Source organism: Salminus brasiliensis, chromosome 9 (assembly GCF_030463535.1).
Source record: "Salminus brasiliensis chromosome 9, fSalBra1.hap2, whole genome shotgun sequence".
In the NCBI taxonomy this organism is placed as follows: domain Eukaryota; kingdom Metazoa; phylum Chordata; class Actinopteri; order Characiformes; family Bryconidae; genus Salminus; species Salminus brasiliensis.
Window position 1 is genome coordinate 39,304,014 of NC_132886.1, and position 24,651 is coordinate 39,328,664.

Below are 24,651 nucleotides of genomic sequence, written 5' to 3' on the forward strand. Positions count from 1 at the left end.
TCTTTGAGACAATGAAGACACCAAAACTGCTTTAAAGACCAGAGCTTACCAACACACTGAAACAGAGAAAAACAATGTAGCACTGCATCGCCTTACAAAGACTTCAGGCTACCTACACACAAACCCCATCAGACCGTTCAGCTAACAGCTATCTTCAGACCAGAGGAAAGGGATGGGAGATACGTGTCTAATCTTCATTATGTCATATTTTAAGATTATCTGGAAGCTACACCATAGGGACAAAAGTATTGGGACACACCTCTTAATCACTGAATTCAGGTGTTGCCGCCACGAGTGTATAAAATCAAGCCCCTAGCCCTGCAGTCTGCTTATCTTCCACACATCAGTGAAAGAACAGGAGGTTCTGAAGAGCTCACTGAACTCCAGCGTGGTTCTGTATGTAATAGGAGCTCAGCACCGCTGCACCAACGATACAAAGTCAGCTGGTGAAATTTCCTCCCTCCTACCAGCTGTGAGTGGTGTTATTATTGAACAGTGGAAGAGTTTAGGAGGAACAGCTCACAGAGAGCAGCTCAGTGTCCACCGAGTGTCTGTCAGACCACGTAAAGCTACAGAGCGGGGTCAGGGCCGAGTGCTGAGCTCAGAGCAGAGTGCAGAAAAGCCTCCAACTGACTCAGTAACTGCAGCAGAGCTCCAGACCTGCTGCTGCTGGTAGAGCTTAGAGCAAAGGAGGACCAGCTCCATATTAATAATGCCTATGGGTCTAGAATGGGATGTCGTAGAAGCTCCTGTAGATGTACTGTATAGGTGTCCCAATACTTCTGTCCATATTGTGTGCTGGCTTAGTCTCTTCTCCACTATTTTGGCTAGTTTTGAAGAAGCTGGCTTAAGCACAATATCTGAGGTGAGGTATCCAGGCCATGTGCTGCAAAATAGAAAAATAGAAACAGACACCCATAAAACAACGCTAATGGTCAATCTTCCGGTCAATCACACTGCAAACTTGGAACTAACTGCTGTACAATAAGATGTAACCACCTCATTTAAACATGTTACTACAGGCCTGCCGCTATATTCTGAGGATCGCGGGTTCGAATCCTGGGTCATGCTGCTGGCCATCACCAGCCGGAGTCGGAGAGAGCACAATTGGCCTTGCTCTCTTAGGGGTGAGTTGATGGCACTTCCTCCCCACGTCACTCCTAGAGTGATGTTGGTCAGCCTGGCGTCTGTTAGCTGTATTATCGGCGCTGGGGAGCTGCGCTTTCCTCCGAGCATGTTGTGCTACCTAGCGTTGCTGCAGTGTGTCGGAGGAGGCATGTGTTAGTCTTCACCCTTCATCCTAGTGCTAAGGGCATTGCTAGTGATAGGGGGAGTGCACATGAACGAGAATTGAGCATTTGACCTTTCAATAATTAAAAAATACATTATTATTAAAAATGAATCCATCTTTGAATTATTTTGAATTTGAATACTGAAGTACATCTGTACTGTATGAATAACAGTGAATAACCTGGCCTTCTGAATAGTCGCTGTATGCAACACCCTGATATCTTCCTTTGCCTCTCTTTGTCTACTGGAAACTAAGGAGCACCAAGAGCCCTTCGAGCTTCAAGTACGGCTCGGCTCGACCCGCCATCCCTCAAAATCCGCGGAAGACAAGCGTCCAGGCTTTTTTCTGTCCTGGCACCAAAGTGGTGGAACGAGCTGCCCCTGGGTGTCCGAACGGCCGAGTCGCTCGCTGTCTTCAAACGCAGACTGAAGACCCACCTCTTCAGAGAGTAATTGGACGAATAGTTCTATGGTCGCCTTATTGTCTTGTGTTTAGCAATGTCTAAGCTTAGAGGTATCCTTTGAATTATTAGCCTATTCTAACTAGCTAAGGTTTTCTTGGGTAAATAGCAAAGCACTTTGTAAGTAGCTCTGGATAAGAGCGTCTGCTAAATGCCGTAAATGTAAATGTAAATGTAAATGAGACATTTTTCTTCCTCCTTGCTGTCATAGAAGTTGAGAGCTATACACGTACACCAATTCCTTTCTTTGTTCTTCGCCAGACGGCAGAGACGGAGTGAGCTTAAGGGTGTGTAAAAATAGCATTCGGTGAGAGTGCTTCAACTGAAAACTCCACATAACGAGAACGTTCCCCAAAAAATAACACAAATGTTTTATTTACATATTTGTGTTTATAAACAGAGCTGTTGTTATTTTAGTAAGTCAGCACTGACGACGGAATCCAAATTAGCGACGTGGAGACGTGGAGTACGTTACAAATGATTTCACATAACTGTCAGTCAGTGAAGCACCTAGGATTTCTCTCAGTGTCCGTACAGCCTATTAATGATCTTTCGAAAGAGAAGAGTGTGCAGAGTGACTTCCTGCGTAGGCAGCGTCTCACCTAAAAAGTAGCGTTTCGCCCTCTCAACAGTTGGCCTGCTAAAATCCCTTGGTGCACTTAATGAATCATTCCCTGGAAAAACAACTGTGAGTGGAAGAAAACGGTCCAAAGGTTTTTTATGCAACAGAACAATCACACTAATAATTCCTGCAGAACATCAGAACCTCCGAAACGCCCGGGTCATGAAGAGCTTTTACGCTGACTGAAGTGCTGGCGTCTTTAAAAATAATAATAATAAAAAAAACAGCCATTTGCTTCAGAGCTTTCTCTCACTAACCTAGACTAGAAGGTCAGAAAGACACGGTTACGCAAGCTGCTTAGCACCGCTAGCCTTTAACTGTCTTCTGAAGGCTGTAGGTTTTTAGGTCCTTTCTGATAATTAGGAGTCAGACGTGATGAATAATGGGATGTGGAGTGGAGAAAACATCACAAGGACCTTTGTTCCACCTCGCACAAAAGCTGCCATGTCTGAAAGGCCAAAAGCCGAAATGTCCGATCCCCAGCTTTGTGTCTGTGACAGGTTTATGGCAGAACATCAAACAATCCCAAGCTCAATATTTACTCAGAGGCAAGTTCATTAATGCTCGTTGTGGGATTTGCCGATGTTCAGGGGAATATCAAACATTCAAGGGAATATCAAACTCTCGTTAAAACGTCAAACGGAAAATGGCACCAAGCTTCCTCTGGGCAGCGCGGAAATTGTTTTCCAGGTGGGCGGCATGCATGCGGGGACAGAGAGAAACCAGAGGAGTCCCGGAGGAGTGTCATGAGGTTAGATAAAAAGAGAGGGAGTGCTATGCTTAGAAGGTCTGACGCGACATTTGAAAGGGCGCTGTAGCCAGAGGTCCCCGAGCCCCTGGAGAAGTGCTGCCACTCAAGCCTCCTGGTGGGAAAGACTGCATACACTTGCGGTTCCAGACAGAAATCTGCACACACCTGATTGAATTTAGAGGTTTTCTGATCTTACCGACACTGTGGTCTAAATTTCTAACAGTTTTATTGTGTTTAAATGCTGTTTTTATTGTAGCAGTTCAAGAAAAAGAAAATCAAGAAATCTGCAGCTGAGCTGTCCATTCATTCTTGGCATGAAGATGCTTCACCGAAGGCCAAGAGAGTGCAAAGCTAGTTCAAGGCAAGGGAGGAAGAATCTACACAGAACATCTCTACACCCTATTTGGTCAATTTGATGTTTTCACTAGTATTTAATACCCTCTCATGAGGTGTAAACACCCCCAGGACGCACTGTAATCAGATTACGATTGGATTAAACCTCAGTCACAGGTGGTCAGAGATGGATCTCGTCCACAGAAACACCGTGGCCGGTCATCTCAAAAGATGAACACCAGAGAGTCAAACTGGTACTCTACACGTTCACGTTCTCTACGGCGCTGTAACCTCGAAACCTCTCCTGTGTATTACTTAGGGTTGATTTTACGTTATCTCTTTCATCTTCTTTCTGCTGGGGTCATCTCTCTCTCTCTCTGTCTGCCATCTCTCCAATCTTCTGCTCTCCTGATATTATCCTTGTGTGACTTCCCCAATCTCTTTCCCTCGCTCTTTCGCTCACTGTGGTGTGGAGTTAACCCTCAGAAGTTGTCGCTGGTGATAGAAAAGCACAAGGTAATTTGAGATCATCGATTTCTCTTTGAAACAAGCAGGGAAATTGTGATGAAAGTGCAGATTCTGAACCACCGTCTCTGTTTGGAACCACCCTTGTGTTTGTAAGGACTGTGGTTCATGCAGACTCATAGAGCCTGTTGGCAAAAACAGTGTTTCTGGGTATAGGGTCACGGTCGGCCAGGTGTAAACACCCCCAAGGCGCATTGAGATCGCAAATCAGATCACGACCGGATCACTCAAACCTCATTGGGAAGTGGTCAGGGATGGATCTCGTCCACATTAAATACAAGTGAAAACAAAATGTGTCTTTAAAATATAGACTGGCGAACTGATGCTCCTGACAACAAGACAGACAATGACCAGTGCAAATCCAGAGTGATGGAAGTGCGGATGGGGATCCATTGCTGCTTATGCTGTTACTACATGTCATCTCCGGACACGCGGATCCGATCTGATCACTTGCGAATAACAGTGCGGACGGTCATCTCAAAAGATGTGATTTGAGAAGCCTTTCAGGTCTCTTCCCAAATCTACATTTTATGTGTTAAAAAATGTACAATATTAGTCCAGCATCACTCAGACGTCATCCCCCAGCAATGTGGATCATGACTCAAAAAAAAAAAGCCTTCAGCCTTTGCAGAATCAGTGACAGCACTGGTTTTCCAGCCTATTTATATACACAACTGTTTTTATACAGAACTGTTTATCAGTCCAATTATCTTCAACTATCTTTTAAATCTCTACAAAGCACTTTATTACAGTCATTTCACAAAGCCAACAAAAAAAAAAAAACACCCACAACAACACAGGCTCATCCGTTTCACAGCTCATCTGGCCTTTAACTAGTGACAGACGAACTGCCTCCACATCATCTCTCTTTTTTCAGCGCATTAAAACATCAGTCTAACTGAGTGCTCTGCCTGCCTGCTGACATTTTGGGATAATATTTGGTTGACATTTGTGCAGACGGGCGAGGGGGAGTCTGTCGTCGCTTTCGCCGTCCCGGCGTCACTCTGCACCAAGCATGGGTTTCAGATCTGCAGCTCTAGCTCCTCGGCTCTGCGGTTGGCTCCTGATTGGGTTTGCTCCGGAGTCGATGCTAATTCAATGGAGAAAGTTTTCAAAGACGCTTTTTTGGCCACGTGGTCAATCTATTACTCAGAACGTATTGTCCTGTCGCTGGTCAAGCTCCGGCAATATGATTCAGCATTATGTATTGGCTAAATTTTTCTTACATAACTCAATGATTTGCCCTTCTCCTCTATGAAGGTTGGAGGCATTTATCCTTTGTAGACTGTGCTGTGAAATCCCCAAAGACGTCCACTGAAATTTATGCTCTGCGAAAAAGAGATCCTGGAGACGACTGCTGCAATTGGAATCGCTGCAATTCAGACTTCTTGCACTGAGCAAAGACGACGGGGCTTGAATCTGCATGTAGTCCAGCGGTTCAGGGTTAACCTCTGGAAGCTAGTCAGTACAATATGGAAAGTAAAGTGAATATTAAAGCAGCAGTCCTTAAGATTTGTTGGTTTAAAAGGAAAGCAGTAGTATTCCTGAGTGAAGATGGGACAAAATACTGCAGTAAACGGTATCAGTGTGCTGCACGACCAGCCCTGCAACGGCTGATATATTCATTTTAATATCAGAGCGGTCTGGTAGGTTTTTGCGAGAGCCTCTCTGGTCAAGTCACACGTCCACAGCCTCTGAAAGAGCAACCAGCAACAATCGCGGGTTACTTGAGCAATCGCTGCGCTAATGGCTAACGGCACTGATATAACCTATGAATATGGAGATATCAGAATGGCAAATTCAGTCTTTTATCCACTTTCCAACAGAGAAAGCCAAATAAATAAATAAATAAATAAATAAAAAAACGAGACAACAAGAATTTTTCACACTGGCTTGGCTTGTGAAAGAAGGCTGGACTGCGTGGATGATTTATATAGCTACTGGACTCATGCTAACCAGCTGTTCCCTAATAGCCATTTCCATACTGCTGCGCCTCAAAGAAAGCCTTCAGACTCCATTTCCCCCATTCCATGTTTGTTGGACGTAGTTCTAAACATGTTTTAGGGGCTACAGCCTCTCAGCACCGCAGAGCTGAGAACACTGAGGCTGCTGGATGTTCATGAATGTGCAATCGGTTCATAACTGATAAACCAATTCAGTGAGCTTAGAAATGTGCAGCTTTTCCATCATTTCGGCCGCTGTCCTTTTCTGCTGTTGCTCTGCCCCATTTCTCTTCTCTGGTTCAATGAAATCTCACCCTCCTTCACTCTGTTCTCTTCTCATTTCTCATGGACTGGGTGTGCAGAGGCAGATGTCTGACATTAGCCTGGCGGGCATTGCTTAATCCTTCTTGGAAGCGAGAAAAATAGTCCCAACTCCCGGGTGCCATGCTGTGGGGGCGATCAGGGAACTCAGCCGTGTCAAATTCTGTTGAGGCGTTGTGGAGGAATTTTGCGATGACTGCCTTCGTAGGTCTGGGGGCGGGACCAATCATACTGTATGTGAGGAGCGGAGAGGAGCTGGGAGAAAATGGGCCATCACAAAAGCGGCAGGCAGCTAACAGTAATTTCTATAGACGGTTAAAGGTTTCAACGTGAAAATAAAGCACATTCTCCTTGTAGAAATGAAGCAATTTCTGCTATTTAATGTACTTGCATGTCAAAAACAGGAGTTCTTGGACTAAAAAATTGTAAAAAAAAAAAAAAAAAAAAAAGAAGCAAGAAAACCCACTATACCATATAGACTCATCTTCACCCGTCTGGAGTCTCTGTTATTAAACTAATTTGGTTGCATTTAAAGTCATAAAACTAACAATTCTGCACTAGTACACATGATTATTAATCCATTTTCTATTAATTATTTGTATCAGGTCCAGAATCAGGAACAGAGCTGTAGATGATTCTGTAACGACTGAGAAATATCATATCATATCATAAGAAAGAACGCTAATGAGTTCATTTTAACTAATTTAATAATTTCCATTTTTTCTCTGGGCTCTTATGGGTAATGGCAGAAACCTTAAGGCACAAAAATAACTGTAAATAGATTATTTGCTAGTATGGACCACCACGTTGGGGCAGAGAACTACATTCTGAGCACCTTGGTGGTTTGGAGCAAGAAGCCTGGTTGAGGGGAGTAGAACAGAAGAAAGGCAGGAACAGGGTGGTAATGGGTGCGATGTAGCTCTATATGTGAAGTGAGGGTAAAGGGAATACATAAGGCTGTGGAGGAGAAGGTGGGGCGTGGCTCCATCTACCAAAATTAAGTCATTTTATAACTCCACTTATTGATATTATTCAGCAACTTATTCATCAATTCCTTTCAGTGTTTAGTTTGTGATACCTCACAGTCATTAAAACTAGAATTCCTAACCGATAATAAGCGCTGTATGTATGTGCTGAATCGACAATCAAGAAAACATTTTTCAGTTTTAGGTTCTACCTCGACTACCGTCGACATGCAACACACCAATTACTCGGGGTGCCGGATTTAAACAAGCTTAAGGGGCGGCTGAATGAGTCACAAGTGGGATGTTAAATGTTTGTCAAGCAGCATTTTCTCTCCATAAACGCCGCTTTGCACTTCCTTAAACTCGTCTTATTTGCTGCATAACAATCAATCAAGGTTTCATCAGTGCTAAGCAATTTCATCTTCCATGGTGCAACAAAACAACCGGCGCCATATTGCTCCCAGTGCTTCCCGCAGAGTGCTGCAATCTGTTGGAATGGCATCATGAATCAGTCTGGATATGGACATTAGAGCCTGACAGCAAAAAAAAAAAAAAAAACTAAAAACTTTGAAAACATTTTTATAATCTTCAGTGTAAGAATTTTCATCGCGTTGCCAATTTACTGCTGCAGCCTGGCCGCGACCGAAGAAGATTCTCTGAAATGACAGATGGGATTACGGGTGGAACACTAGTACAAGCGCTATCGGGTGGCCCACTGTGTCAAATCTGTCCAATGTCTTCTTTGGCACATCTCTGCTTGCATCTCCTGTCAGTGCGTCGCTGCAGGTAGGTTCTGAGGAGAGGAGGACGAGGAGGCACGCGAGGAGCACTGTGCCTGAAACCGCACCGCTGTCGTTAAGTAAAGGCTGTGGAGCAGAGCGAGGCAGCCGGCCAAGCAAAAAGCCGAAAGCAAACTAATTACCAGCGTGGCGACACAGGAGGACAGACATGCTTTGCTCCTCAAGGAAATCATCAGTGAGATGCTGCTCTCCTTTATCGCTACACCGTACTGGTCCTTGTTTATAATTCCCTCACTTTCAATAGTACAATCATGAGCGTCAGCTTTACACACTCTTTCTGTTCTCTCAGAGATCTTCATGGCGAGCTTTTCTTCAACAGAAACTTCTGAAATCTGACAAAGAACCAAACTGTGATGCCTAGAAGACCAGGTCAGAACATCTCCAAAAGAAAAACAGGCAGGTCTTGCAGGGTGATCCCGGTATGCAGTGGTCAGTACCTACCAAAATCAATATCCAGAATTCCTATTTCTCAAAGTGACAGCAATCACACGGCAGATAACTTCACAAGAAGTCCAATCCGAGTATCCGGATTCCATCTGGATACGGCCAAGCTATATGAAAATGCAGGGGTTGGTAATAACACCTGGAATTGACATGCAGTTTGAAATGCGATTAGTATCTGGATCTACTTCAACTGGGTTTCGTTTACATTTAAATGGTAAGTTTATGGTAAAATGCGTCCCCAGTGTGACCTGAGGAGATCAGATTGCACATCACACCGACCTGTACAGCATTTTCCTTTTACTTTCTGTTAAAAAACAGCGGTGTCTCAAAGCTGTCCTGCTCCGGGACACCGGGAACAGTTCAGAGTAACAGTGGGGGGTTATTTTCTGCAGCCACCGTCTGAAGTGCTTTAAGTAAACACATCCCTCTCTCCAAGACGCATTCCCCAACCGGATCGGATGGTAGTCGGACTTACAGGAGACGCCTACCGAGGGTAAATGCATGTGGCTGAAATTGTGTGTAGTAGTGATTAGTGAAGTGATTCAGAGCTTCAGAAATCAAATCAAAGGCACATCATGTATCACACAGCAGAACATGTCCTCGGTGACAATCCGGACTTTCTACAACCAATGCACGGGGAAGGCAGGCATATTGCACTTGACCAGACGATGCAGCGTCCCTGGAGGCACAACATGCATGGAATGACCTCGCCGATAACTGCTGTGAGATGAGGAAGGAAGAGCGAGTGATAAAGAGTGGAGAGACGCGGAAAAGTGAGGGTAGAATCCGGCTGGTGGAGGCGGGCTGCTTTCTGAACTGTTGTGGAAAGGAAGCGTGACATTTCCAGGTGGCGAATTCCAGCAAACTGTCTCCGCCTGCGCTTAAAGGTTAAGGCGTGCGATAATGCCTCGCTGGCCAAATCCGCAGCACTGAAGCACGGTGAAGCCTAAGCCTTTAGCAGCGTGGCTGCGGCGTGCTGGGGAAGGTCACTGATTCAGACGTAATGTGGAAAGCTTCGCTCGCTCTGCTGTCGGGGAGCAAAAGAGAGTGCGTCACGCAGAGCTAATTACCGACGGTGAAAAATGGGCCGAGGATGGATTGTAATTTAGATATGAGCACACCAAGATATGAAAGCAAAAGCAGCTGTGTTAGGTCAACATGGGTCCCTCATAGATTACAACTGATCAGTGCTGGACACGGTGGTGAGGAGCAGTGTAGTTAGTGAGGTAATATGGGCTAGGATGTGTTTTTGAGACTGAAAGTCAGTAGGTTTTCATTAGAACACCAAAAAGTTACGCAATTATAAATGATATAATGCATTTATCTATAAAATGGTCAAATCAGTTCCCTGCCTCAAGATTCTGAATGGTTTACACTTTACCTACTTAAGCTGTTTTCACACTGAACGTGGAAAATTCCCTGTGCAGAGCTCAGCGGTAAATGTCCGACTTTTTATCTATTTCTGAACACAGGCTGTGCAAAAGCAGTCTGAAAAACCTGTGTGACCCATCATAAAAGGATTAGCATGGAAGCAGGTGTCAGCCCAAGCTGGCCTTCCAGGTTGCCGGCGTTGAAACTAGCTAAGAAGAGAGCCACTCTGAAATAAACCTGCTGGCTAACGTGCGGTCTCCAGTGTTAAAATAGCTTAATTCTACGTATCGGTTTTTACTACTAATGAGAAGTTGTAGAGAATCAACAAACTTTGTTCAAGAAGCTGGCCTTACTTAGATGGCCGCTTCCAAACTTTTGAACACTAAAGAAGCATGTTAGTAATAGAGATGTGTGAAGAGTGTGAGGAACATTTTAAAAGTTTAGTATAATTTAGTGTATTATATTTTCTCATGCAACTGTCAATGTAATCATAATTATATAATTACTAGGGGTGTAAGAAAATACTGATATATCAAATTATCACAATATTATGTTTTGCGGTACTGTATCGATTCTCAAAATTCAATAGTATCGATTTTTAATATTAGGCTTCCATGTAAATCTTGGTATCAGACACAGAGGTTCATTCAGTGTTGTGTTTAAACCCCGACCTCTAGATAGCGAGAGTGTTCTGATTGGATAAAAAGTCAACTTAGATTTTATGCAGATGAGGATGAGGTGTTTTTATAGTTCGTCTTGCTTACAGTGTTGCAATATATCACCATATTTTAAATCGTAAGCCCCATATCGTGATACGTGTGGTATTGCCAGGTTCTCGCCAAAATCACAGCCCTAATAATCGCATAATTTTACCTCCAATTTACATATGTATTGCATAAACTCTAAAAGTTAAAAGAGAGCTTACAGAAAATGACATTTTTGCCACCAAAAGAAAGTGCAAGTAAAAGTTAGTAGAAGAAGTGTAAGTCTGAGTAAGTGTGAATTTAGCAAAGTGTGAACCGCCCATGTACACAACACAGTGCTGACTGAGCCAGCCAGCAGGCTACTGGCACTAGCCAACCATTGTTTGTGACAGACAGGGCTGCGTGAGTGCTTCAGAAATCTTGTAGAAGCAAAGCATCCACCCCACATGCCAGACGTGTCAAAGCAGAGCTCAAGAAAACTGCGAATGCTAAAACTCTACAGAGCCAAACATGCCATTTGTCCGTTTCTTTTTTCCAGCCCACCGCCGGCACTGGTCATTAAGGCACTTTTTAAGAGCACAACAGCGGACGGCCTTTGCCGTTCCAGCTCCGTCACCCGAGTCACATCGCCCGGCAATAGCGCACTCAGCTGTGAGAGAACAGACTCCGTTAATGGTTTCAGAGTTGACATGTAACACGTTGTTTGCAGCACCGCCGCCCTGCATGTTTCAGAGACAGTCAGGACGCTACTGTGGATTAGATGTCGCACTTCAGATGGGAAGAGCTACGGGTGACCGATGGCAAAAAGACATTTTTCAGTGGTGTGTCTCACGATATTGGGAGCAAAATGCAGCAGTAAAACAATAGTGCTGGATTTGAAGTACAAAATCAGTAGGTGCAGAAACTACTATTACTTATAATAACTGACAGACCTGCAGTGCAGCTTCTTAGCACACCCATCATCCTTCAGAATGAAGAAGGTTCGGGGCGATTACTGATTGTAACGATGTGGAGGAATAAAGGCAGGGTGCAAGTGCACTGGCTGGTGTATGGTGAAAACAGAAGACTTCACAAAAACTACAGAGAAAATTTACTTACACACTTCCGACAAGAAACACTTGAGGAATTTACGTTATCGTTCAAACCTAATCAGCATATAATAGGGATTCCCCAGTTCTGATCCATTGGATCGGAATTGGGGTCGACACAGGCATAATTTAGGCGACATAAACGGACATCATTCCCAGCCGGTTGCAGCAGCAGTGTGGACGTTCTCAGAAGGTAAATAAAGGAGTTGAGGTCCTGCAGTGTGGAGCTATTTTACAGTGGAACCTGAAAACAGACCATAATATCTGACCCTTATAATAATATCTGAACTCTCACTGAAACGCTCTGTTTTACCAGCGGGAGAACCGCAGAACCGCTCGCTCGCCTTTCTCTTTTGAACCAGAACCCATTCACAACAACAACAGATACCAGGCCAGAGTGTGTACCATTACATACACACACACACTCACACAGGAAGTGATTAGACTGCAGTGTTGTAAAGGAGCTGGGAGCTGATTGGTCAAGGAGGAGAGTCAGGCTGGATTATAAGATATTAAACACTATAAAACATCATTTTAAGAAAAGTCTCGACTAAACTAAATCAGTCAGTCCAGAAAGTCTGATTATAGAAACTGAGACTGAAAATAAAGAGATTTTACTGAACTGATTAATTAGCAGCTCATCTGATCTAAACTGTGGGGCTGGATTATTTATCTAATACTGAGTGTAAAGAGACTCGGATTGGGTCAAGGGGCAAAATAACCCTTAGCAAATTGTCCCTAGCATATAAAAAAAAAAGCTCTTTGTCAGAAATAAGATGCTACATTTCAGAAGTCATGTGTGAAATGTGATGTTTATGATCATGGAACCAGTTTCCACTCACCTTTGCTAATGAAGCCATTTCTCATCATAACAATAACATACACTGCCCACCCACGAATAGCTGACTGCGAGCGGAAGAAAGCGCTGACAGAATCAGACCTCCTGAAATAACTTTTGGACGTTCCTTCAAACTGACAGCTGAGGCTGAATTACCAGCAGACTCGTGTGCATCGTTCGGTGACATGGTGACATACAGGAACACAGTCCAAAGAGACTAGCTCTTTAATATTGCAAGACAACCAAGCTATTTTTAAGTCCTCACCTGGTCTTCAAACGAAAGCGCCTGGCCCACATCCCGCGGGAAGCCGTCTATGACTATACCGTTCGCATCTGGTATCTTCATGATCTTCTGCTTGATCTCGGTGATGGTCGTCTCCTGTTGGGGAACAATAATGAGAGTTCAGTCACACAGGAGAATTTTCCCTCCAAAATTAGAGGCGAGTAAAGATTCCAGAGTGAGAGAACAGCCTCTTTCTTCTTTTCCTCTGATCCACATTAGCAACAGCCGAGTCAGATACATTTAAAGCAGCAGAGTATGGCATGTGCTTTGTACTTTAAGCTGTTATTTAAAGCATAAGCCATAATCATTTTAAGGGCTCCAGCCAGCTTAAACCATGTATTAAAAATATTACTCGTGCAAAGCTAAATGCCCTCCTCCTCCAGGGTTGTACCGCTGCCACGTGATATTTCAGATGAGGATGAGCATCGTCGTTTTCAAGGGTGACGGATGAGCCGTCCTTTTTAAGATCATTGCCAATCACAGAAAAAAAAAGACTTCTCTAGACGCTCTACATATCTCACCCCACTTCTCAGCATCTCTGATCTTTAGTAGACAGGTTTTCCCTTGTTGCCACTGTCAAGCTTTCCACCCCAGAGAAAGCGGAGCTGAAATGATCATTTAAAAGCCAGAGTACAAAGGACAGACCTGTGACTCGCGCCAAGCAACTTTAAGCATTTTAAAGCCGTTTCTCAACACGTTATGGGGCAGAGTGGTGTCACTTTAGTGTAAGCTGGAGGGCAATGTGCAAGCGGAGCATGTCTAATGAGGCAGTGGGACTCCTTTAGGATGCAGATGTACACTTAGTGTGGGATAGCTCTAAAAACATGCCTGTAAAGCCTAAAGCGCATTGTTCCCCAGAGCAGCCGGATGGAATTGGGCCCTGTTCTGACTCTAGGACGTCTCCGCTACGTACAGGCTGCTGTCACACAAGCGGTGACATCCTGGCTGCTCTACATAAAGTAGCTCAGCATCCAAAAATAGAAATAGTTCCTCGTAGTGTACTGACATTTTCATGCTGTGCTAAAAAATGATTCAGTAAAGCAAACAGTTGAGATCGAAAGCGTACGTTCGCTCATCATGGCTATGTTTGCATCACACCTACTGTTGGGTTAAATGTCTCATAGGATCCAGATGCTTCTGCTAGAATTCTGGAAACACTGGTGTTCCAGCAGCTTCCATTTCATGGCCTGAGGCCTGAGCCCTGGAGGTTATTGGGTCGTTTGTGACCATCCGAACCAATGTTCTTTCAGCTGAGGGTGACGGACTCGGTCTTCTTCCAGACCTTCCAGGCAACATGGCTACCCTATCTATAACCTGCACTTATGAACAGTAGTTTAAGCCGAGCCTGATCTTGCGATGAGCAGCAGGCTCCAAAAATTATTATTTTATTATTATTATTATTTTTTACTTTTTTTATTCTTTTGGAGGAACTTTTGGAGGTTCTTCAGTATATATATAACTTCTTAAGGTGCTTTGAGGAACCTTCATATTCTTAAAACCTGAAAACCTGAAAAAAACAGAAAGGAAGAAAGGTTCCTCCATAGTTTCAAACTGAAGAACCTCCAAAGGTCCCTAAAGATTTTTACACTTCTAACAGTGTTATACATTATTAACTATATTAATAACAACCATAGACATGATGTGATTCATTGAATTTCAGTTCAGAAGTAATGTGTTAAAAATCCTTTCAAACTGCTGCTGCCGAGCAGGATGAGATAACACAAACAACACCCACACTCCACTTCCATCAAGCAAATTAAATAATGTTAAATGTTTTTTCCCCCCAAGCCAAGACTGTAAAATTATTGCAATCCACAGATTCTGACACAATGACCCCTGTCCCACTTCCATAGGCTATGACGTTAACATGTATAGCAGATGTTCCTATTTGACCTACTCCAGTAATCTTTGTCAGACTGGAGCTTTATCTCTCAGTCAGGGAAAGGAAAGCCTGACTCATCGCCTGTCCGATCATAGTCGTATGTATCCGAGGCGGCTTTGGATTAGTGGCTCAGGTTGTCCGTTTCATCCTATCAGAAATAAGCTTTAAGGATTGATTCCTTCCTTTCTTTGTGCTTACACAAGGGTCCTGTGCAAGAAGAGAGTGCTTCTGGGAATACAAATCCAGGCGTGCGTTTTCACGATTCGTTTATCTCTTAAGCCCTGCGCCACAAATCGCTTTTGTACCAACCCGAGCCTTTGTGCTCGGCTTCCTTGGAAAAACGAACGTAGAGGAAAGGGTGTGGAGCTACATGAACCTGATTGCGGGAATCGAGGGGGGGGTATTGAGGCCGTGTTATTGTTGGATATGTGAACACACTGGTGGCGGTACGTGGATATGTGAATATAGTGCACTGAACAAGTAGAATGCGAGAGTGGAGAGGAGCCGCCTAACTCACACACATACAGTAGATACACACATGCGCACATCTAGTCTATTTTGGGCTTTTTCCTGTCGCCTCTAGACAAGGTAAGTGTTGTGCGTCTGCATCTGAAAGGTGTTCACAAAAGGGAATGTATGATGATGATCTGGGTTTCTAAAAATGAGTCACCGTCAACAGAGCCAGGAGGGAGGCAAAGAAAATGGGAATGTTTAAAACGGGGAGCCAAGCAGCGACACCAGCCGAACACCAGCAACCCCACGCTTTCAATACACATTCACCCACAAACAAACCAGGGTCCCTTGAGAGCGGAGCAGCAGCATTAAGCATTCATATGTGGATGCTTTGTGTTGGTCCTCAAACCTTCAGGATTAACCCATATTTATGCTATTTATAAATAATAAATAATAATAAATAACGCATTCCACATCTATTTCAGACGTAGCTGCACTATTAGCTGGCTGTATTGGTTGCTAACAATGATCACGTCCACATGTTAAACCTTTCCATGTCCACCATCAGAAAATACTGAAGATAGAAATCTGGAAAAATGCAAAAATGAAACCAAACCTGGCTTTCATTGTAGATTTTGGGAAGGTTACCTGGGACTACAGGACGAATTTAGCTAGCGACAAAAAAGTCAAAAGTAAAAATAACCAATGAGTGGCGCAAACACTCTATCTGGGTCCAGAAGATCAGAGCTGGCCTTGCACTATCTGCTATCTTCTCCCCATCACACAGCATGATGCTAGCCAATGCATGTGTCTGTTAGCTGACGTAACAGAGTTGGCAGTTAACAGCGGGGAACCCTGAGGGACTTCCTGGTGAGGTTGTGCTGATTTTCATAAGTTACAGTAAGTCGAACTGCAGCCTAAACCACATGAACAAGTTTGCATAAGCTTAGTGAAGACCTGGGTGCAGTTTGAGTGGGTTGAGCAAAGTATGTGGGCATGAAATAACATGGAGGGCTTGAGTGACTATAGATTTCCAGTGTTTTATTGATTTCTAATAATGTCTAGGGTCTGGAAAAGTGGCCATGTGAAACTGATTCATCTCAACCTGCTCTGCTTTTAAGATGACTGCGTTATCATATTTTAGAACTGATCGATGAAATGCTTTTCATCGATCATCATCAAACAACGCACATGAAAAGCCTGATCTTGTCCCAATCAAAAGGGAAATGAATCTTTCTCATAAGGATTTCAGAAGGATTTCAGGCCAAAGTGCATAATCAGCCTGCTCACAACCAACCTCCCTCACTTCCACTACTCAGAATAAATGTACCATGAAGGCTCACTTTACTCCCTAACTCAGTACCGAATGAAAGACTGTAATCAGGCTTATAAGCACGCTGTGTACTTGACCTTTACTTTACTAGTTACCTTTCATCCTCCATTTGCTAATGGTGCAGCGCATTACCTGCGGAGCCAGTTCCCCATTAGTGATGATCTTGGCGATCAGACTCCACTTCCTGTTGCTGGTGGCATTGTGGATCATCTTCTTTCTGAGCAGTTCCCCTACGGAGACGTACTCAAAGCCGTAACGCTCGGCAATCTTCAGGCTTTGTGTGCCTTTACCGCTGCCTGGGCCACCTGTTCCAGAAGGAAACATTAGTGAGATAGGGCTGCATGATGTGGACTGAATGCTAAATATATCATATAGACATACAGTGAGTCCAAGAAGTATTTGATCCCTTGCTGATTTTCTTCGTTGGCCCACTAATAAAGACATGATCATTCTATACTTTTAATGGTAGATGTATTCTTACATGGAGAGACAGAATATTAAAAAGAAAATCCAGAAAATAAATCTAAGGAATATATATTAATTGATTTGTATTTCATGGAGTGAAATAAGTATTTGATCCCTTAGTATTCATTAGCAGTTCTGGCTTTTACAGACCAGTTAGACACTCCCAATCAACTTGTTACCTGACCTGAAGCCACCTGTTCTCACTAATCACTTGTGTGAAAAACACCTGTCCACAGAATCAGACAGATCACACAGATTTCAAGTCTCCAACATGGGTAAAACCAAAGAGCTGTCACAGGACCTCAGAGTCAGAATTGTTGACCTTCACAAAGCTGGAATGGGCTACAAAAAGATTAGTAAGGTGTTGGATGTGAAAGTAACAACTATTGGTGCAATTATCAGAAAGTTTAAAGAGTATAACATGACAATCAACAGACCTCGGCCCGGTGCTCCAAAGAAGATTTCGCCTCGTGGGGTGGCAATGATGCTGAGAACAGTCAGAAATCGTCCTGCAACCACTCGGCAGGAGTTAGCAAATGACCTGAAGGCAGCTGGGACCACAGTTTGCAAGGAAACAATTGGCAACACTTTGCGCAACAATGGATTCACATCCTGCAGTGCCCGAAAGGTACCCCTGCTGAAGAGAGCACATGTGGAGGCGCGCCTCAAGTATGCCAATGATCATTTGAAAGATGAACCAAGTTATTGGGAGAAGGTTTTGTGGTCAGACGAGACCAAAATTGAACTTTTTGGCCTCAACTCCACCCGCCATGTGTGGAGGAAGAAAAATGCTGCCTATGACCCCAAGAACACTGTGCCCACCGTCAAGCATGGAGGTGGAAGCATAATGTTTTGGGGGTGTTTCTCTGCCAAGGGTACAGGGCTACTTCACCGCATCACTGGGAAGATGGATGGAGCCATGTACCGCACAATCCTGAGGGACAACCTCCTCCCCTCTGCCAGGGATCTGAAAATGGGCCGTGGTTGGGTCTTCCAACATGATAACGACCCTAAACATACAGCAAAGGCAACAAAGGATTGGCTCAAGAAAAATCACATTAAGGTCATGGAGTGGCCCAGCCAGTCGCCAGACCTCAATCCGATCGAAAATCTATGGAGGGAGCTGAAGGTCAGAGTTGCCAAGCGACAGCCCACCAACCTTCATGATTTAGAGAGGATCTGCAAAGAAGAGTGGGCCAAAATTCCCCCTGGTGTGTGTGCTAAACTTGTGGTTAACTACAACAAACGTCTCACCGCTGTGCTTGCAAACAAAGGCTTTGCCACTAAGTATTGAGTGTGTTTGGCAAGAGGGATCAAATACTTATTTTCCTCATTGAAATACAAATTAATTAAAATATATTCTTTAAAATTATATTCTGGATTTTTGTCTTGATATTCTGTCTCTCCATGTTAGAATATATCTACCATTAAAAGTGCAGAAGGATAGTGTCTTTATTAGTGGGCAAACAAAGAAAATCAGCAAGGGATCAAATACTTCTTGGACTCACTGTATCATGGCTGCAGGACACCTGACAGTGCAGTTAAAACAAACTGACCTGAATTACTTTGAGTGTTTACTTTTATTTACTTTGAGTATTCGTGCTGAGACTGGTCGAGACTGGATATTCAAGGCACGCAGTCAAAGCGCTAGAGATAGAGAGCTTATCCAATTGCCACAGCCAATATGGCGATAATCATTGATAATCACAAACAATATATTTTGCCCAATAAACACTTAAAGCCAAGCACTTTCTGGTACACTGAGGCAGGGTTTATACTGCTGTGCACCTCCCTGTTGCTAAGCTACAGAATCAATCATCTGTGGTAGCAAGCCATTGTTTCGCCGGAGTTCAACTCCCCCCAGGTTTCATTTCCCCTCCCATCTACTATCTAGAACCCCCCCCCCCTTCCGATGATTCCACCACTGCTGGACGAGTAAAGAGCTAACGCACTTGGACAGCTCCAGGGCTGAACATGCTTTGTGGAGAATGCTAACTGCCAATTCTGCCAACTAACAGACACGCTGGCTGGCATTGCGCATTGAGTGACGAGGAGGAGAAGAAGGACCATCCTACCCACCCAAAGAGAGCCAAGCCAGTCATGCCCTTTGGGAAACCCAGCCATGAATGGATGTGGCATCTCTGATGATAAAGCTGAGGGTGAGCGCTTAGATGTTTTACAGTTTAGGTAGTAAAGTTTTGGCATCATTTTACTTGGATGGTCCGCTGTAGATGCCTCATGGATGCTCACCTGACCTTCACCTAACATTCAACTGAAGGTCTCTTAAATGCATCCGAATGCGTATGATTGTCTGTTGAATGCAGCCCTACACCCAACCCTAATCATACCCTTTTAGGATAGGTTGGGTTTAGGGTTAGATTTAAGGTTTAGGTTAGGATTGATTCAAGGGTGAGATTAAGGTTAAGCCATCAGTGTACAGTGCGAACCCTCCCCACTTAGGCTTAGTATCCAATTTTCAACAATATCATGTACTTCTCCTTTAATGCTAAGCAAATTACTATGTAAAATGATCAAATTTAGTGCTGTGAAACTAGCACAGACCAAGTTAATTTGTTTCTAAACAAATGACTGGCTAACCGTTAGCAGGTGTGAGTGCTGTAAAGCGCTGAACACTGGGAAATACATCACACACACTTTGTCTTTTGTTACCTCTCTACCTCTCCATCTGCACCATTCCTGAATTCCTGAAGTCCTCATCTCACTGAGCTGTGAAACACCTCTGCTTGTACCTCCTTTTCACACAGCACTCCCACACTAATAAAAATCTCTCCCTCTCTCTCATCGCGTCCCACGCTCACATGGCACACCTGCCAAAAAGCATTGACTATCAAAATGATCATCTGTGCAAAATATGATCAATACTGTTACCTGCATTCTACAAAACACGTCCTGTATAGACGGCTCTGATGATACCAAATTAGCAAACCAGCTTACCTGCCATGTTCTGGTAGACTGACCTCGTTCAGAGACAAGAAACCTACACACATCAGACAGTCTGAAAGCCTGCACCCTAGACTAGAACTTAGAGCTCATTCTAACATAAAGCAACACGAGTCATAGAAACACATCCCATCATACTTCCAATCATAATTCTGCAAAAGAACGTTTTATTGATTGTCTGCTTTGGTCATACACCAATCAGCCATAACATCAGAACATCTAATACTAAGTAGGTCCACCTTGTGCCTGAACATTTGAGGCATAGACTTTACAAGACCTCTGAAGGCGTCCTGTAGTATCTGGCACGGAGACCAGTCAGCAGATCCTGTACAGCACGTCCTGTAAGCCGTGAGGTGGGACGTTAACGGATCACAGTAGGTGATCACATTCGGTATCATTCGGTGATCATATTTGGTATTTTCATGTCTTCTTAGGTTATTTATTTTTTTCTGTCTTTCACTAATTACTAATTATGTAAAGCTGCTTTGTGACAACAACAGTTATATATATATATAAGCTATACAAATAAATTTGACTTGACTATACAGGTCCTTTTAGTGTTAATTAAGGGGTTATTATTATTATTATTATTATTAATTACAACAACAACAACAACAACAACTGATCATTATACTATACTAAAGAAACATGGTATAAGAAAAAACACTGACATTTCAACAGTTTTCTTTTCTATGATATATACTGCAATATTAAAATACATGAATTTTCTGCAGAAGTCAATGAGCCAACATGTCACAACATTATGAATAATGCATAATACCTCTGTGTATTATCGAAAAATGAATCATAATGGGCAGATTATCCACTTTGATCAAATAAAACAGCATTTTCCCATCAATTAAATTCAATTCAATTTGCACGTCCTACACATGTCCACGTTGCGATGCTGAAATGATATATTGTGCAGCCCTATACTACACTGCATTATAATACTACAATACATTCAATTATCATCTGCTTTTCAATTACCCATAGATGCTTATAATAATTTGGATGAAGTATTTAGAGTGAATCCTTTCATAACTGAAATAACAACCGTTCTCATAACTGTAGGAGATGGCCCTGGTTAAAAGAGACAGATGAATGAACTACTGTGCGTCTCATTTGCTTAGAGGCTTTGCTCACAACGGTAATATGCATTTGCTTTCCAAATGGAATCAGAACTTCACGCAGCTTGTCAGTCATGGAAACTAGATAGGATGTGGCGGATACACACGCCTGTTTTTCATTCATTCACATGGCAGGATTTGAATGATGGTTTTCATCGTAATTTAAAGGGTGTGTTAACATCTCATGCAAACTGAAAGTGATGCATGAAATTGACTTATTACAAACTATATTTTCTAGTATTTTTAAGTCCCTTGCTTTGATATATGAAATTATATTCGGCATGAAAGTCATATACAAGTGCATTCAATGCAGCCCTTATTTCAGAGCATTTACTCCCGTTTAGATACCTGCACACATTCAAACACACAAACACAGGTGTCGAATCATTTAGAGATGCACTACCATCGGTCATTGCTGCTGGCTGTGCACTTACCAATAATGAGGATGACTTTTGGCCGTGGTCTGGAGGGGTCGAACACTTCGTACTCCTCGATCAGCTCGGCTGTTTCTGACAGGTCCGAGTCACTCTCGATGGAGAACTGATGGATGGGAGGCAGGCGGTCGTACCTTCGGTAGGGGAAGTTGGGACTGTCCGGCAAAACTACAAGGTGGAACACAACAGGTGTTTGAGACAATGACAAAAGATCGCTGCAGATCTCGCAGACTCCTTAACTAGCATTTGCTGGCTTTATGTGGTGGGATGTATAGGCGTCTCACCCACTGTCGGATGACCTACTTCTGCGTCATCCAACACAGCGTGATGCATAAAGTGACAAGACCGTGTAAAAGAGTCATCACTTTGCACTGACAGTAAGAAAATGACAGAACGTACACTACGTTGACAAAAGTATTGGGACACCTGCTCATTTACTGTTTCATCTAAAATCAAGGCTATTAAAAAAGAGCTTATCCTGCTTTTGTTGGAGTCTCTACTGTCCAGGAAGAAGGCTTTCTACTAGATTATGGACCATTGCATTCAGCAACAAGAGTGTTAGTTAGAGGTCAGGATGTTCAGGACCAACCCTTCTCATCCCAAATCCACTCCCCAACTCATCTCAAAAGTACTGGATGAAACACCAACCATCATTCTGGAGAACAAAGTTCTTCCACTGCTCCACAGCTCAATGCTGGGGGGGTTATACCCCTCTAAGCCACTCCTAGCATTAGTCATGGTGCCAATAGGTTCAGGATTCTGTTGATCTGCTCCAGAGTGTCCTATTCTATTGACAGTACCTCTCTACAGGGAATGCACTCATTAGAAGGGATGTCCACAAACATTTGGACATAGTGTAGAGCACAATTGCTTGTGGTAAGCAGTTGCTATTATTGTTTTCTAAATTAATTACTTTCCATAGATCTGATGATGCTTAGAGTGGAAACATCGTTGCAGACATGCAGATACTTAACTTTAAAGAGGCCGTGGGAGCGAACAGTGTTAGCGTGTCAATCATCCAACATATTAATATATAAGCAATATTATATATAATGCACTCCGTGTACCCAACAATAGGGTAAAATAAGTGATCAAGCTGTATATGACATTGCACATCCTGCGATGTGACTGCTTCTTATGTCTACACTGCGATGGGGATGCTGAAAGATATACTGTACAGCCCTAGCTATTAGCGGGCACAGCTTAATTCACACGGATTTTGCCTCAATGTTGCGACAGCAAACCCCCAGGTTGACAACAAATCTCACACGTTCACCACAACCATGTACTACGTCTGGTTTAGAGTTCGGAGGCACAGTTAACGCATTCGTCTGCTGCTTCAGATGTCCTGACATTCTCAGTGCTGACAGTGTGATGGCCTCTAAAACCCATAGTAAGAACAGCGCTAAGCAACTGCCAGGGAAAGTGTGAGGAGTGAGGCAGGAGCTACAGGAGCAGGAATGAAAACGAACCCTGGATGGAAAGGGTTATTGAGAGGTTGCTCACCTGCTCACCACACTCGTGTACTGTGTGGTGGGGGCACAGTGGCGCAGTTCTTTGAACAGCATGAGCGCTAGCTGGAAATGAAGTTGGGTTTTTTTTTTGTAATAAAAAGATGAAATGGTAAAGCTGTGCGGGGTGAGCAGTGGAGTGATTTTAAAGGCGGTGTCGTACAGGCTAGGAATGACTGTACACGCTCTAATATGGCCAACTTGTTACATAACGGAAAGGAAAGTATGTCACAGACTGTAAGATACACTTTTAATAGAGGCAGGTGCGTGGTCACGGACGTGGTGTAATTACAGACATGGCCAAAGAAAGGCCAGCAAATGTTGCAATGTGGTCAATCTAGGGATCAAAACACAGTTAACTCAGTGTCTGGCAGTCCTCAGTATAGATGACATATTTGTTTTGCAAAGCAAACTCAACAGGTAGGGATTCTTGCCGCTCATTTTCCTAACCGCACAGCCTGCGGCAAAGTACACTTATAACTGCGAGAGGTGTAGAGACCTGTCTGCTGCTGGCATTCAACTCAGCCCAGACGTCAGATGCAAGAGATTGGTGATACTGCATCAACTTTCAGCATGCAGCAGTATTATATAATATAAATAACTAACAAGCTTTCAACACTCAGAATAATAAAGTGTTGAGAAATTACAATTACACCACGTTTTCCAATCAAACTGACTACAGTCAGCATGGACTGAAAAAATCAGGACACCCTATTAAAACCTACTTTCTTTTTTAACATATTTAAAACACATGGACATTTTTAACAATCCTAAAATGTCATCAGAGGATCTACAGCTGTCAAAGTACAGCATCTACCATCAGAAAGTTGATTTTTTTATGGGAGGTGTGCAAGGAGGAAACCCAAGACCAGGACACCTGTAACAATGTGCTTTAGACAAATTCATTCAAAATTATTTGGACGCAGTAACAGACGAAGTATTTGAGCATAAGAACCCATATCAGCTGTGAGGCATGGAGGTGGAGATGCCACGGTTTTGGGCTGCTTTTCTGCAGTAGGGCCTGGAGAGATCTCCAACATAGAATCCACTAGGAATTCTTTACTGTATCAGAGGGAGCTTGAGGAAAATGTGAACACATCTGCCTAAAAACTAAAGCTGAAAGATTTCTGCATGGAGGAGTGGAAAGAAATCTCTCCCAGTTTATGTCAATTACTGGTAGATCATTCTAGGAAATGTCTAACTAAGTTATTTCAGCCAAGGGGGGAAATACCAGCTATTATTGCTATAGGCATAGGGTGTCCTAACATTTTCTCCACAAGAAAATAGCACTTCTATTAATTATATTTTTACAACAGTCATTAAGACTGATGGGTCACTAAAACACAGCATATAAAAATGTGGTGTTATTATTATTATTATTATTATTATTATTAGTGTTAGCATTTCCTTCTGGACCTACCGTTTCTGAAAAAAGACCGTCGTGATTGACCGCCATTGAGCGGGGGCAAGGACTTCTTCTCCTGTCCCACGAAGGTGTCCCACCGAACTTTTTCTGTCCCTCCCAGTTCCCTGACCTTCTTCAGACAGCATTCCAGATAGTCTATCGGATCATCTGGCCGGTAGTACATCAAACCTGTCAGCAAACTCTGTGGACAGAACAGGAAAAAGGCATTGCTTTAGCAGGCTGTGATGTACCATCTGTGCCAGTGGTGCCCAAATACTTTAGCCCTGGGCTTAGCATCATCTGCAACGTACCATATACAGTGGCATGCAAAGGTTCCT

At 43.3% G+C, this 24,651-nt stretch overlaps 1 protein-coding gene across 1 annotated transcript in view; it reads right to left on the bottom strand.

The window, feature by feature from the left end:
- The window catches only part of ak5 (adenylate kinase 5), an 82,696-nt gene that overhangs the window by 55,238 nt on the left and 2,807 nt on the right, over positions 1 to 24,651 (bottom strand). Inside the window, exons 2-5 of the mRNA XM_072688372.1 lie at positions 24,329 to 24,515; positions 21,398 to 21,565; positions 16,540 to 16,712; positions 12,722 to 12,835 (exon numbers count right to left, since the gene is read on the bottom strand). Of these exons, the coding sequence (XP_072544473.1) occupies positions 12,722 to 12,835; positions 16,540 to 16,712; positions 21,398 to 21,565; positions 24,329 to 24,515 (642 nt within the window). The remainder of the gene's footprint in view (positions 1 to 12,721; positions 12,836 to 16,539; positions 16,713 to 21,397; positions 21,566 to 24,328; positions 24,516 to 24,651) is intronic.